A 15,000-nucleotide genomic window follows, 5' to 3' on the forward strand; every position below is an offset into this window, starting at 1 on the left:
CAGTTTGGGGAATGGAAGCGGAACTGCCTTTTGGTTATCCCCGAAAACGGCTTTCCTTTTTTGAACCCCTTTTAAAAGAACTCGAAAAAAAAAATTTCAAATTGAAACAAAAGTGCTTTCTAGTTATAAAAGTTTTAAAAGAAAGAACCAAATTTTTTCTAAATGTAGCAAAAGAAACAAAAAAATGGGTCATCAAAGTCATTATATTTCTAAAAAAAATAAGAAAAGAATTCTCAAAAATAAATCTATTATTATTATTTGGATTGAAAAAAATAGAAATATATGAATTGAGTGAAACTCAAAAAGAAAAAAATTCAACAATTCATAATCAAATGAGTCACGAATCGTCCATTAAAATTCGATATATGGATTGGGAAACTTATTCATTGACAGAAAAAAAAATGAAAGATCTGATGAATAGAACAAACACAATCATAAATAAAATAAAAACAATTAAAAAAGACAAGAGAAGAAGATTTATAACTGCAGAGAGAAATATTAACCCTAACAAAATAAGTTATGACGAGAAAGGATTAGAATCACCAAAAAATATTTGGCAGATATTAAAACGAAAAAATCTTCGATTACTTCGTAAATCACATTATTTTGTAAAATTATTTATTGAAAAGCTATACATGGATATCCTTGTATGTATCATTAATATACCTAGAATCAATGCACAGCTCTTTCTTGAATTAACAAAAAAAGTTATTAATAAATACATTTACAATAATGAAGCAAATCGGGAAAGAATTGATAAAACAAATCAAAGTATATTTAACTTTAGTTCGACTATAAAAAAGTCACTTTGTATTATTAAAAAAAATGCAAAGATTTTTGGGGACTTATCTTACTTGTCACAAGCATATGTATTTTATAAATTATCGCAAACCCCAGTCAATAACCTAGATAAGTTAAGATCCGTCTTTAAATATTACGGAACATCTTTTTTTCTTAAGAATGAAATAAGGGAGTATTTTGTTGGAACGCAAGGAATATTTGATTCTGAATTCAGACATAAAAAATCTCCAAATTATGGAATTAATGAATGGAAAAACTGGCTAAAGGGTCATTATCAATATCAATACGATTTATCTCAGATTAAATGGTCTAGATTAGTAACACAAAAATGGCGAACTAGGTTCAACCATATGACTAAAAATAAAGATCTCAATAAATGTGAGTCATATGAATATGAAAAAACCCAATTTATTCATTACGAAAAAGCAAAAGATTTTGAAATAGAACCATTACCAAATCAAAAACAATATAAATATGATCTTTTATCGTATAAATCTATTAATTATGAAAATAAGAGAGATTCATATATTTATGGATTGCCATTACAAGTAAATAATAACCAAGAGATTTCTTATAATTACAATACGCCTAAACGCAAATTATTTGATATGCTGGGAGGTATCCTTATCCATAATTCTCTCGTCGAAGATGATAATCTAGATATAGAAAAAAATTCAGATAGAAAATATTTGGATTGGAAAATCCTCCATTTTTGTCTTAGAAAGAAGATCAATATTAAGGCCTGGGTCGATATTGATAACGTTACCAACAGGAATAAAAATACTAAGACTGGGTTTAATAATTGTCAAATAATCGATAAAATTGATAAGAAAGGCCTTTTTTATCTGACGATTCATCAAGATCAGAAAATTAACCCATCCAATCAACAAGGTTTTTTCTTTGATTGGATGGGAATGAATGAAGAAATACTAAGTCATCCCATATCGAATCTAGAACTTTGGTTTTTCCCAGAATTTGTGATACTTTATAATACATATAAGATTAAACCATGGGTCATACCAATAAAATTACTTTTTTTTAATTTTAATGTAAACGAAAATGTTACTAAACAGAAAAGCATCACTGGAAATAAAAAAAGTTTTACATTATCGAATGAAAAAACTCTTGAATTAGAAAATAGAAATCAAATAGAAAAAGAATTCGCGGACCAAGTGGATCCTGAAGCGTCTCTCTCAAACCAAGAAAAAGATGTTGAAGAAGATTCTAGGGGATTAGACATAAAAAAACGTAGAAACAAAAAGCAATACAAGACTAACACGGAAACAGAACTTGAGTTATTCCTAAAAAGGTATTTTCATTTTCAATTGAGATGGGATGATTCTTTAAATCAAAAAATAATCAATAACATCAAAGTATATTGTCTCCTGCTTAGACTGAAAAATCCAAGAGAAATTGCTATATCCGCTATTCAAAGGGAAGAAATGAGTCTGGATATTCTGATGGTCCGGAAGGGTTTAACTTTTACAGAATTGATGAAAAAGGGAATATTGATTATCGAACCAGTACGTCTGTCTGTAAAAACGGATGGACAATTTTTTATATATCAAACCATAGGTATCTCATTGGTTCATAAGAGTAAGCAGCAGCAAAGTCATCAAAGATACCTAGAAAAAAGCCCGGCCTGTCTTCATAAGAATAAGAAGGATTTTGATGAATCCATTGCACTACATAAAAAAATGACTGGAAATAGAGACAAAAATAATTATGATTTTATTTTTCCTGAAAAAATTTTATCCCCAAGGCGTCGTAGAGAATTGAGAATTCGAATTTGTTTCCATTCGGGGAATGGAAACGGTATACATAGAAATACGGTATTTTGCAATGTAAATAAGTTAAAAAATTGCAATTGCGATCAAGTTTTGAATAAAAGAAAAGAGCTTTATAGAGATAAAAATAAACTAATTAAATTAAAGTTCTTTCTTTGGCCCAATTATCGATTAGAAGATTTATCTTGTATGAATCGCTATTGGTTTGATACCAATAATGGTAGTCGTTTCAGTCTGATAAGGATTCAGATATATCCGCTATTGAAAATTCATTAATGGTACATTTTGACTCGATTCCCGTACCATAGCGAGTATATGAAGACAAAGAAATAAACACCCCCATTATCTTATTATCTTACACATCATTCTGATACAGGATACTTAATTTAATGACGCGTTGAATTATATTAATATTTATTCGATCTAGAAATGAATCAACAAAGTCATCTTATTTATTTTCAGGTCTAATTTTTTTTTTTATTTTTTGTGAGTGGAAAAATAGACCATACTTTGTGTATAGTATATCCTATCCGAATACAATTTTAAAATTGGATTGATTATTGATTATTGACTACTAAAATAAGTAAGTTTGTTTGACAAAATTAAGACTTCTTAACGAAATTAAGAATTATTGTGTATAGCAAATTAAAATGAGTGTAATTATTATTACTGATCAATAAATATATGGATAAAAATATCTAAAAAAAAAGAGAGAGGGGCGATTCATTTTTATGGTACAAAACTCATTCATCTCGCTTATTTCGCAAGAAGAAAAAGAAGAAAACAGGGGATCTGTTGAATTTCAAGTATTTAGTTGGACCAATAAAATAAGAAGACTTACTTCACATTTGGAATTGCACAGAAAAGACTATTCCTCTCAAAGAGGTCTACGTAAAATTCTGGGAAAACGTCAACGATTGCTGTCTTATTTGTCAAAGAAAAAGAGAGTACTTTATAAATACTTAATAAATCAGTTGGGTATTCGAGAATCAAAAACTCGTTAATTTTAAGAGTCATTTTGAACTATTTGCTTTATTAGATCTTGAATTTTGATAAACTGTTTTTCGTTTTACGCAATTCGTAGAAGAATGAATCGAGGAAAAACTTATGAATATACCAGTTACAAGAAAGGATCTCATGATAGTCAATATGGGCCCCCACCACCCGTCAATGCATGGTGTTCTTCGACTCGTCGTTACTCTGGACGGCGAAGATGTTATTGACTGTGAACCAATATTGGGTTATTTACACAGAGGGATGGAAAAAATTGCGGAAAACCGAACTATTATACAATATCTGCCTTATGTAACCCGTTGGGATTATTTAGCTACTATGTTCACAGAAGCAATAACTGTAAATGGGCCAGAACGGCTAGGAAATATTCAAGTACCGAAAAGAGCTAGTTATATCAGAGTAATTATGTTGGAATTGAGTCGTATAGCTTCTCATTTGTTATGGCTCGGCCCTTTCATGGCAGATATTGGTGCACAGACTCCTTTCTTCTATATTTTCAGAGAAAGAGAATTAGTATATGATCTATTCGAAGCTGCTACGGGTATGAGAATGATGCATAATTATTTTCGTATCGGAGGAGTGGCGGCTGATCTACCTTATGGATGGATAGATAAATGTTTGGATTTCTGCGATTATTTTTTAACAGGAGTTACTGAATATCAAAAACTTATTACAAGAAATCCTATTTTTTTAGAACGAGTTGAGGGCGTAGGCATTATTGGTAGAGACGAAGTAATAAATTGGGGTTTATCAGGACCAATGCTGCGAGCGTCCGGAATACAATGGGATCTTCGTAAAATTGATCATTATGAGTGTTACGACGAATTTGATTGGGAAGTACAATGGCAAAAAGAAGGGGATTCATTAGCTCGTTATTTAGTCCGAATTGGCGAAATGGCGGAATCCATCAAAATTATTCAACAGGCGCTGGAAGGAATTCCGGGGGGGCCCTACGAGAATTTAGAAATACGATACTTTGATAGAAAAAGGTATCCAGAATGGCATGATTTTGAATATCGATTCATTAGTAAAAAACCCTCCCCCACTTTTGAATTGCCGAAACAAGAACTTTATGTGAGAGTCGAAGCCCCTAAAGGGGAATTGGGAATTTTTCTGATAGGGGATCAGAGTGGTTTTCCTTGGAGATGGAAAATTCGACCACCTGGTTTTATCAATTTGCAAATTCTTCCTCAGTTAGTTAAAAGAATGAAATTGGCTGATATTATGACAATACTAGGTAGCATAGATATCATTATGGGAGAAGTTGATCGTTGAAATGATAATTGATATAAGGGAAGTACAAGATATCAATTCTTTTTACAGAGTGGAATCTTTAAAAGGGGTCTATGGAATTATATGGGTGCTTGTCCCTATTTTTACTCTTGTATTAGGAATCACAATAGGCGTACTAGTAATTGTATGGTTAGAAAGAGAAATATCCGCAGGGCTACAACAACGTATTGGACCCGAATATTCCGGTCCCTTAGGAGTTCTTCAAGCTCTAGCAGATGGGACAAAATTACTTTTCAAAGAAAATATTCTTCCATCTAGAGGAGATACTCGGTTATTCAGTATCGGACCATCCATAGCAGTTATAGCAATTCTACTAAGTTATTCAGTAATTCCTTTTGACTATCACCTTGTTTTAGCCGATCTCAATATCGGGGTTTTTTTGTGGATTGCGGTTTCAAGTATTGCTCCCATTGGACTTCTTATCTCAGGATATGGCTCAAACAATAAATATTCCTTTTTAGGTGGTCTACGAGCTGCTGCTCAATCGATTAGTTATGAAATACCATTAACTCTATGTGTATTAGCAATATCTCTACGTGCGATTCGTTGAAAGATAAATTTTTCCCTATTTATTTCTTTCTAGTCTTTATAGAAAAAGGGTTAGAACGAATTGAATAGATATCCTCATCTTTTTATTCATTATTCGGATTAATGAATTAAATTAGATAGTTATATGAGTGAAAGAAAACAGCTATATAATTATAATATATTATATATTCGCAGTAAAATTCTTGAGTCTCGTCTTCAATGTATAAGAAGAATTAAAAAAAGGTTGAGCGTAAATAAACAGAAGAAGAAGAGCCCATTTACCCCAAGATTGGTTGATTAGTCATGTCATCCTAGCTTGAAGCGGGTTCAAAGAATCAACCGTATTACGTTTTCACTAGTGTTTGTTACCATAAAGCGGGGGGTTAGCAAAAATGAGTGGATGGTTAGAAATGCCAAATTACGCAAAGGATTAGTAATAGAGATTGTGTCATTTATCCCCAAGGATATTTACACATAATATAAAAAGAATACGGATTGGGGCTTTAAGTTAGTAGAAATAATCAGGCCGTACTCCCCACGATTCCTATCCAGAGTATACTCCTATCCACCGATTAAATAAATAACTGTCGGAAACGAAATAATCCTTTATTCAGTAAGCCCCCCCCTTTTTTTTTTTCAGAAAAGAAAGAAGAATAGGAACGAAAAAAAAAATAGAAAGAATACAATTTCTTTTTTTTTCTTTTTTTTTCAAAATTGAAAACGACGGGTTATTGATATTTCTACAAGCAGTATTTTATTAAAGACTCAAAGTTATTACTCAGCAAATAATTATTTCTTAATTATTAATTAAATAAAGGATAAGATCAATTCAGACGTCGTTTTTTTAGTTATTATAGAACATACAGAATTTAAGTGGTCGAATTCGGGGCCGTTTACTCGATTTTGAACCCATTTATCTTATAAATCAAAATAAATAATACGGACTCGGTCCTTAGATTTATTTATGGCCGTAAAGGAGCCGTATGAAGCGAAAATCTCATGTATGGTTCTGTAATAGCGACGATAACAGTGAAGTTATCGCCGACTATGATTATCTAATAGTTTAAGTACAGTTGATATTGTTGAGGCTCAATCAAAATATGGTTTTTGGGGTTGGAATTTGTGGCGTCAACCTATAGGGTTTATCGTTTTTCTAATCTCTTCCCTAGCAGAATGTGAGAGATTACCTTTTGATTTACCGGAAGCGGAAGAAGAATTAGTAGCGGGTTATCAAACCGAATATTCGGGTATCAAATTTGGTTTATTTTATGTTGCTTCCTATCTAAACCTATTAATTTCTTCATTATTTGTAACAGTTTTGTACTTGGGCGGTTGGAATATCTCTATTCCATACATATTCGTTGCCGAGCTTTTTGAAATAAATAAAGCACGTGAGGTCTTTGGAACGACAATTGGTATCTTTATTACATTAGCCAAAACTTATTTGTTCTTGTTCATTCCTATCACAACAAGATGGACTTTACCTAGGCTAAGAATGGACCAACTATTAAATCTGGGATGGAAATTTCTTTTACCTATTTCTCTCGGCAATCTGTTATTAACAACCTCTTTCCAACTCAGTTCGCTGTAAGGGAATACTTTATTCTATATTTATGGCTTGCCTCAAACAAGAGAAAGAAACAAACATAAAGATTTTCATAGATATTTACGATATGTTCCCTATGGTAACCAGGGTTATGGATTATGGTCAACAAACAGTACGAGTTGCAAGATATATTGGTCAAAGTTTCATGATTACCCTATCCCATGCAAATCGTTTACCTGTAACTATTCAATATCCTTATGAAAAATTAATCACATCAGAACGTTTCCGCGGTCGAATACACTTCGAGTTTGATAAATGCATTGCTTGTGAAGTATGTGTTCGTGTATGCCCTATGGATCTACCTGTTGTTGATTGGGAACTGGAAACTAATATTCGAAAGAAACGTTTGCTTAATTACAGTATTGATTTCGGAATCTGTATATTTTGTGGTAACTGCGTTGAGTATTGTCCAACAAATTGTTTATCCATGACTGAAGAATATGAGCTTTCTACTTATGATCGTCACGAATTGAATTATAATCAAATTGCCTTGGGTCGTTTACCGATGTCAGTAATTGACGATTATACAATTCGAACAATTTTAAATTCACCTAAAATAAAATAAAAAAAAAAAGAAGTAAATCCTTTGATTAAAGATAAAGAAATGGTAATTTCAAATTAAAATTAGGAAGGGTCCTTTTTCTTTTGCTCGAAAGGAATGCGGTTTCTTTCGTTTATTTTGTTTAGTCACTAATTAAAAAAAAACTATTGAGGGGTTGGTTCGTGCTTCAATTTGGATTGAAAATATATGACTCTATCTCGAATTATTTCAAAATAGAAATATCTAGTCTAAAACTACCCTTTAAGATAAAAAATGATATTATCATTATATTAGTCCAATAGCTGTACCTACATCAATTCACATTCTTTAGGATTTAATTCAATTAAAAACTTTTCATAAAAAAATGTTCCTGGTGGGGTCAATAAGGTCATGAAAAAAATTTCGATTTATTTATCTCTTTACATATAATGGGTTTGCCTGGACCGATACATGATTTTCTTTTAGTATTTTTGGGGTCAGGTCTTATATTAGGAGGTATAGGAGTCGTATTACTTACCAACACAATTTATTCTGCCTTTTCGTTGGGACTGGTTCTTGTTTGTATATCCTTATTCTATATTCTATCAAATTCCCATTTGGTAGCTGCCGCACAGCTACTTATTTACGTGGGAGCTATAAATGTTTTAATCATATTTGCTGTGATGTTTATGAATGGTTCAGAATATTACAAAGATTTGAATCTTTGGACTGTTGGGGATGGGGTTACTTTGCTGATTTGTACAATTCTTTTTTGTCTATTAATGGCTACTATTTCAGATACGTCATGGTACGGGATTATTTGGACTACCAGATCAAACCAGATTATAGAGCAGGATTTGATAAGTAACAGTCAACAAATTGGAATTCATTTATCAACAGATTTTTTCCTTCCATTTGAACTCATTTCGATAATTCTTTTAGCTGCTTTAATAGGCGCAATTGCTGTGGCTCGTCAATAATAAATCTTTCGAACTATTAATATTAATATAATAAGAAAAGTATTAATATAATAAGAAAAGTCCAAATTTAACTTTGTTCTATGTTATCACATCACTTTCCCCCCACTTCCATTTTATTTGAAGATTTTTTGTCTAAAAATGAAATTCTTTTATTCGATATATTACCAATACTAAAATATTCCCTTGTTCCATACTTTTTGATATTATAATTAATTGAACCCATTAAATTGTTTTTATCTTGAAATGAATCGAAATTGATAAGGAGTTGTTCAATGATGCTCGAACATGTACTTGTTGTGAGTGCCTATTTATTTTCTATCGGTATCTATGGCTTGATCACAAGTCGAAATATGGTTAGAGCCCTTATGTGTCTTGAACTTATACTAAATGCAGTTAATATAAATTTTGTAACATTTTCTGATTTTTTTGATAGTCGCCAATTAAAAGGAAATATTTTTTCAATTTTTGTTATAGCTATTGCAGCCGCTGAAGCAGCTATTGGACCAGCCATTGTTTCCTCAATTTATCGTAACAGAAAATCAACTCGTATCAATCAATCGAATTTGTTGAATAAGTAGTATTAATCATAGAAATTATACTATTTATTTATATTTATCAAGGCGAATTATATTTATTATCGTGGATGATACATAATATATTGATCGTGTTTACAAAAAATGTAAGAAATCAAAGCATCTTGGCCCTCTAGCATGAATCGATTCAGAAGCAGATTGATTAGAAAATTCTGGTAAATCATTGATTCATCTGGTGTCTAATGTTAATGTATAATTCATTTCTACTAGATCGAAAATTTATGATGTTCAAAAAATTATATATCCAATGTCACATTCAGTAAAGATTTATGATACGTGTATAGGGTGTACTCAATGTGTCAGAGCTTGTCCCACAGATGTATTAGAAATGATACCTTGGGACGGATGTAAAGCTAAGCAAATTGCTTCTGCTCCAAGAACAGAGGACTGTGTTGGTTGTAAGAGATGCGAATCCGCCTGTCCAACGGATTTCTTGAGTGTTCGAGTTTATTTATGGCATGAAACAACTCGAAGCATGGGCCTCGCTTATTGATACGGTCCAAAAGCCCCACCTGAATACATTTCGTTTTTTTTTACCGACAAAAGAATCCGTGCTCGAAAACAAAAAATATATATATATTTTGTTTTCGAGCACGGATTCTTCTGGTCCAAGTGTATCTTGTTTTTACTACGAATTATTTTCCTTGGTTAACAATAGTTGCCGTTTTACCAATATTCGGGGGTTCCTTAATTTTCTTTCTCCCTCATAAAGGGAATAAGGTAATTAGGCTCTATACTCTATTTATATGCATCATAGAACTCCTTCTAACAACTTATGCATTCTATTATTATTTCCAATTGGATGATCCATTAATGCAACTCACGGAGGATTCTAAATGGATCGATTTTTTTGATTTTTACTGGAGATTGGGAATAGATGGACTTTCCATAGGACCCATTTTACTGACAGGGTTTATAACCACTTTAGCTACTTTAGCGGCTTGGCCGGTTACTCGAGATTCCCGATTATTCCATTTCCTGATGTTAGCAATGTATAGCGGCCAAATAGGATTATTTTCTTCTCGAGACCTTTTACTTTTTTTCATCATGTGGGAATTAGAATTAATTCCCGTTTATCTACTTATATCCGTGTGGGGGGGGAAGAAACGCTTGTATTCAGCTACAAAGTTTATTTTGTACACTGCGGGAAGCTCCGTTTTTTTATTACTGGGAGTTCTGGGTATCGGTTTATATGCTTCCAATGAACCAACATTAAATTTTGAAACATCAGCTAATCAATCCTATCCAGTAGCACTGGAAATAATATTCTATATTGGATTTCTTATTGCTTTTGCTGTTAAATCACCGATTATACCTTTCCATACATGGTTACCAGACACCCATGGAGAGGCACATTACAGTACTTGTATGCTTCTAGCCGGAATCTTATTAAAAATGGGAGCGTATGGGTTGGTTCGGATCAATATGGAATTCTTGCCCCGCGCTCATTCTATATTTGCTCCCTGGTTGATGATAGTAGGCACAATTCAAATAATCTATGCAGCTTCAGCATCTCCTGGTCAACGTAATTTAAAAAAAAGAATAGCCTATTCCTCCGTATCTCATATGGGTTTCATAATTATAGGAATTGGCTCTCTAAGCGATATGGGCCTCAATGGAGCCTTTTTACAAATAATCTCTCATGGCTTTATTGGCGCTGCACTTTTTTTCTTGGCGGGAACGAGTTATGATAGAATACGTCTTGTTTATCTCGACGAAATGGGCGGAATGGCGGTCCTGGTTCCAAAAATATTCACGACTTTCAGTATCTTATCGATGGCTTCCCTTGCATTACCGGGGATGAGTGGTTTTGTTGCAGAATTAATAGTATTTTTTGGAATAATTACCAGTCAAAATTTTTTTTTAATACAAAAAATACTAATTACATTTGTAATGGCAATAGGAACTATATTAACACCTATTTATTCATTATCTATGTTACGCCAAATGTTCTATGGATACAAGTTTTTGTATGCCCCAAACTCTTATTTTTTTGATTCTGGACCGCGAGAGTTATTTATTTCTATCTCTATCTTTTTACCTGTAATAGGTATTGGTCTTTATCCAGATTTCGTTTTCTCACTATCAGTTGACAAGGTCGAAACTCTTATATCTAATTTTTTTTATAAATAAAAAATTTTCCTGAATAAAATTCAAAATCAAAGAGCAAGACTATACTATAACTAGAATAATATGTTTAAAAAAAAATTGTACAATTAGAAAACGAAAAAGAAGTATTTTTTCTTCTCTTAAATTTAACTTAAATTAAGTTAAAGATAAAAAAATGCATTAGACTTTTATTTTAACCATATATGGTTGTCCTTTGTTTTGTAAGAACCTTTTGAATCACTACTTTGATTCAAAAGGTTCTCGATGGCTTACACGACGTTTTCTTATATAATATATATGCTGTCCCATGTTTGTTTGTATTTATCAGATCCTGTCTTCAATTAGATGTTAGTGTAAATGTACCATAACTATGTAGCCCTATTCCTAATAGATTGACTCCCAAATAGCATATCCAAATTATAAGAAATCCCAGGGAGGCTACAATTGCAGAATTTACACCTTCCAGATTTGGATTTGTTCGAATATGTAAATAAATCGCGAATATAGTCCAAGTAATAAATGCCCAAGTTTCCTTCGGATCCCAATTCCAATATGAGCCCCATGCCTCGTTTGCCCATACCGCTCCCGAAAGAATACCCATGGTTAAAAAGAGAAAACCTAGACTAATAATACGATAACTCCAATGATCCAATTGTTGAATCAATTGAGACCTATAATAATTCTTAGAAGAAATAAAAGGGGTGTTCCATAAAACATTGTTTCTTTCGTTAATGTATTGGATCTCACCAAAGGAAAATGATTCATTATTGCTTTTATCAAAAGTTCTTATTATTTTTCGAAATGTAATGACAATAAGTGCTACTGATAATAATGATCCGCATAAAAGAGCTGCGTAGCCCAATACCATCATACTTACGTGCATCATTAACCAATGAGATTGAAGAGCAGGTACTAATATTCTGGATTGATGCATTTCGGTTAAAAAACCAGAAGTAGCAAAGCCTTGGGTAAAAATAACAATTGGCGCGGTTATTGCACTTAAATGGTTTTTGTGTTTTTTTAAATATGGAACCATATGAATAATGGACAAACTCCATGAAAGAAAAATGAATGATTCGTATAAATCACTTAATGGTAAATGCCTCGAATAAATCCAACGAGTAACTAATAATCCTGTTATACAGACAAAAGTAGTTATTATGCCTTTTTTGGACGAATCATATAGTCCTGCGATTTCATTAACTAATAAGATTAGTAAACGAATTGTAATTACAATTGAAACGACCGAAAAGGATATATGAATTAATATATGCTCTAAAATTGAAGATATCATAAAAATTATAAAAAGGGGGTCTCACAATTATAGGAATCGGGAATTGAATTTTTTTTATTCTTTTATTCTAGGACTTACTCTTTTATAAGATGCCATGCCGCCACTCGGACTCGAACCGAGATGCTCTAGCACTGCTTCCTAAGAGCAGCGTGTCTACCGATTTCACCATAGCGGCTTGTTCGAAATCATAATAACCCATTTTGATTCAATCGTCGAGGTTAAAGTACTTAATCATGCAATACTTTTTAGTTTTATAGGAAACATTGAAATTGATGAATAAAAGCTAGTTTTAAAAATAGCGATTGGAACATATTTTCAAAAAGAATCCTATTGTTTTTTTCGTTCAGTAATAATTTTTTTTTTATTTTAGATTCATAAAAGAAATTAAAATAAGATAAATGAGACAAAAAGTGAATTCTTAAAAACTATTTTAAAACTATCTAGTTACAAAAGCTCCATTTTAGGAGAGTATAAACGAGAGGAACTCCGGTGTTAATGTAATGTTAAGTTAAATAAAATTGACACTATAAGTAAGAAATAAAATGTTGAAAAATAGAAAAGAATAAAAAATAAGGGTTATTATCGATCACAATTTCATGAGTATAGACACTACTAATTTGCATATCCCTGTATTACTACTTCGAGTTTTCACTGTATAAAGGATTTGTGTTAGTATTTAGCAACCTAATTAGATGAGGTTCAGTATTGGGTGTATCATAGAATAAAAGGGTTTCAATTTCTATCGAAATCCCACCATATTAAATATAGTTAATATTTAGATATATTATATATTGATAATGATTTAGAAAAGCGATTGAGCGTTCAGAAAATTACAAAATAAATTTTAAACTTAATAAATTAGTTTCAACGACTCATTAATTGTGATTAAAGATCTTATTTATATCTGCTCTTAGATAAGAATCTTATAGAATAAATAGTATAATAAAAATAGAAAAAGACAAAACTTTTTATCTTATTATTCTGTTGATGGGTAAAATATGAATTCCCATCTATAAAATAATTAAAGATACTAAAAAGACAGTTGAAACTTTATATCTTCTATTTATTCTTTATTTTTCAAACCAAAAAATATCATTTTAAAAATGAAGTAGACAAAAGACTCTTTATTCTACTTAAATTTCATATTGATACATTCAAAACATTAAGGAATGGGAATCATTCCTTTTGGATTTTTTTTTTTCTTTTTAATGATTTATTATGATTTCTTATAATATTTATAGAATATTATAAGAAATCAGAAAAGAACCGAAAAATGAAACTTAAAGTATACTTTTTACTTTTTTTAGAGTCAGAGATAGATTCCAATTATTCCAACGTTTGATTATTTATTTATTTATTTCTTGTTGTACAAAAAATTTTTTTGAATTCCCTGTTGAAAGAGATTTCGATAACGAAAAAGCTTTCAATGCTACCCAATACCCCTCCCTTTTCCAAATATTTTTACGAATTCGTTTTTTTGATATAGAAGTGCGCTTTTTTGGAACGGCCATTAAAAAATTATAATAAGTTATTTATTTCTATAGTTGAATGTGAAAGACATTTATTGTTCAAAACCAATTGTTCTTTACTATTAATACTATTAATTCTCTATTTATTGTTTAAATTAAATTATACTCTCTTCAAAACAAAAACATTTCAAATCAAGAAGTTAGAATTGATCAAAAGTAAATACTTACTTTTTTGAAGCTTCAAAAAATGAAAATTTCAATTACTATTATTTATTAAAATTTACGTATTACAATGTTTTAATCTTTAGAGCGAGTAAGGACAAATAATTACAACAAAAAGAGTAGTTTATTTTGATATGATTCATAAAAGACAGACACAGCCCATAACTTAACCCAATAAAGTAAGAGTTATGTATTTTAGTTCGTTTATTCAGAATAATTAAGCAATGCTTTTTTGAATTGATTGAAGGAATTATTAAAATGTAAAATGACTTTCCTTCTTTTCTCTAAAAAAAAATGATATATTTTTTAACAGATTAACTACGAGTCTCATTTCAATTTGAAGATTTTAATTTCAATTAGGTGAACTCTTTTTTCGAGCTTGGTCAATTTAACTAACCTAACCAATTAATAGAAATAATTGTTAAAGTTTTTTTTTATTTTTTTTTATTAAATTCAATTGGTTTATTAAACTTTTTGATTATTTTATTATATTACATATATAAATATAGCACGACGAAAATAAAGAACAATAAATAACACAAGGCTACAATCGCTTTTCTTTCTATATATATTTCATTTTTTTTTTTGAAGGATTTGAAATCTTTTTCAAATAATTAAGATTAGAAAAGGTTATGAAATTCAATTTTAGTTTTAAATATCTTAATTTTTTTATTAACTGACTCCTTTGAAAAAAAAAATAAGAACTGGCGAATCCGAAACAGTTAATTAAGAAGAAGAAAAATATTTTTATTTATTTTTATGGAATATACATATCAATATTTAT

General features: G+C 30.8%; 1 protein-coding gene across 1 annotated transcript; it reads left to right on the forward strand.

Annotated features, from left to right (window-relative positions):
- Positions 1–2,968: 2,968 nt before the first annotated feature.
- On the forward strand, positions 2,969–7,619 carry LOC115973622. The gene is made up of 4 exons (XM_031093880.1): positions 2,969–4,842; positions 4,901–5,431; positions 6,473–6,970; positions 7,062–7,619. Exons 1-4 carry the CDS (start codon positions 3,696–3,698, stop codon positions 7,592–7,594), a joined length of 2,709 nt encoding a protein of 902 aa, XP_030949740.1. The 5' UTR covers positions 2,969–3,695; the 3' UTR covers positions 7,595–7,619.
- The last annotated feature ends 7,381 nt before the right edge of the window (positions 7,620–15,000 follow it).

This window comes from Quercus lobata, unplaced genomic scaffold, assembly GCF_001633185.2.
Source record: "Quercus lobata isolate SW786 unplaced genomic scaffold, ValleyOak3.0 Primary Assembly Scq3eQI_141, whole genome shotgun sequence".
Taxonomy (NCBI): Eukaryota; Viridiplantae; Streptophyta; class Magnoliopsida; order Fagales; family Fagaceae; genus Quercus; species Quercus lobata.

What these genes read in the sequence shown, in the direction of transcription:
- LOC115973622 (XM_031093880.1), top strand. Translation starts at nt 3,696, where the DNA reads ATGAATATACCAGTTACAAGAAAGGATCTCATGATAGTCAATATGGGC. An exon ending in TATTATGACAATACTAGGTA is followed by an intron (nt 4,843 to 4,900) that starts GCATAGATATCA and finishes ATATAAGGGAAG; the next exon opens with TACAAGATATCAATTCTTTT. An exon ending in TCTTTTACCTATTTCTCTCG is followed by an intron (nt 6,971 to 7,061) that starts GCAATCTGTTAT and finishes AACAAGAGAAAG; the next exon opens with AAACAAACATAAAGATTTTC.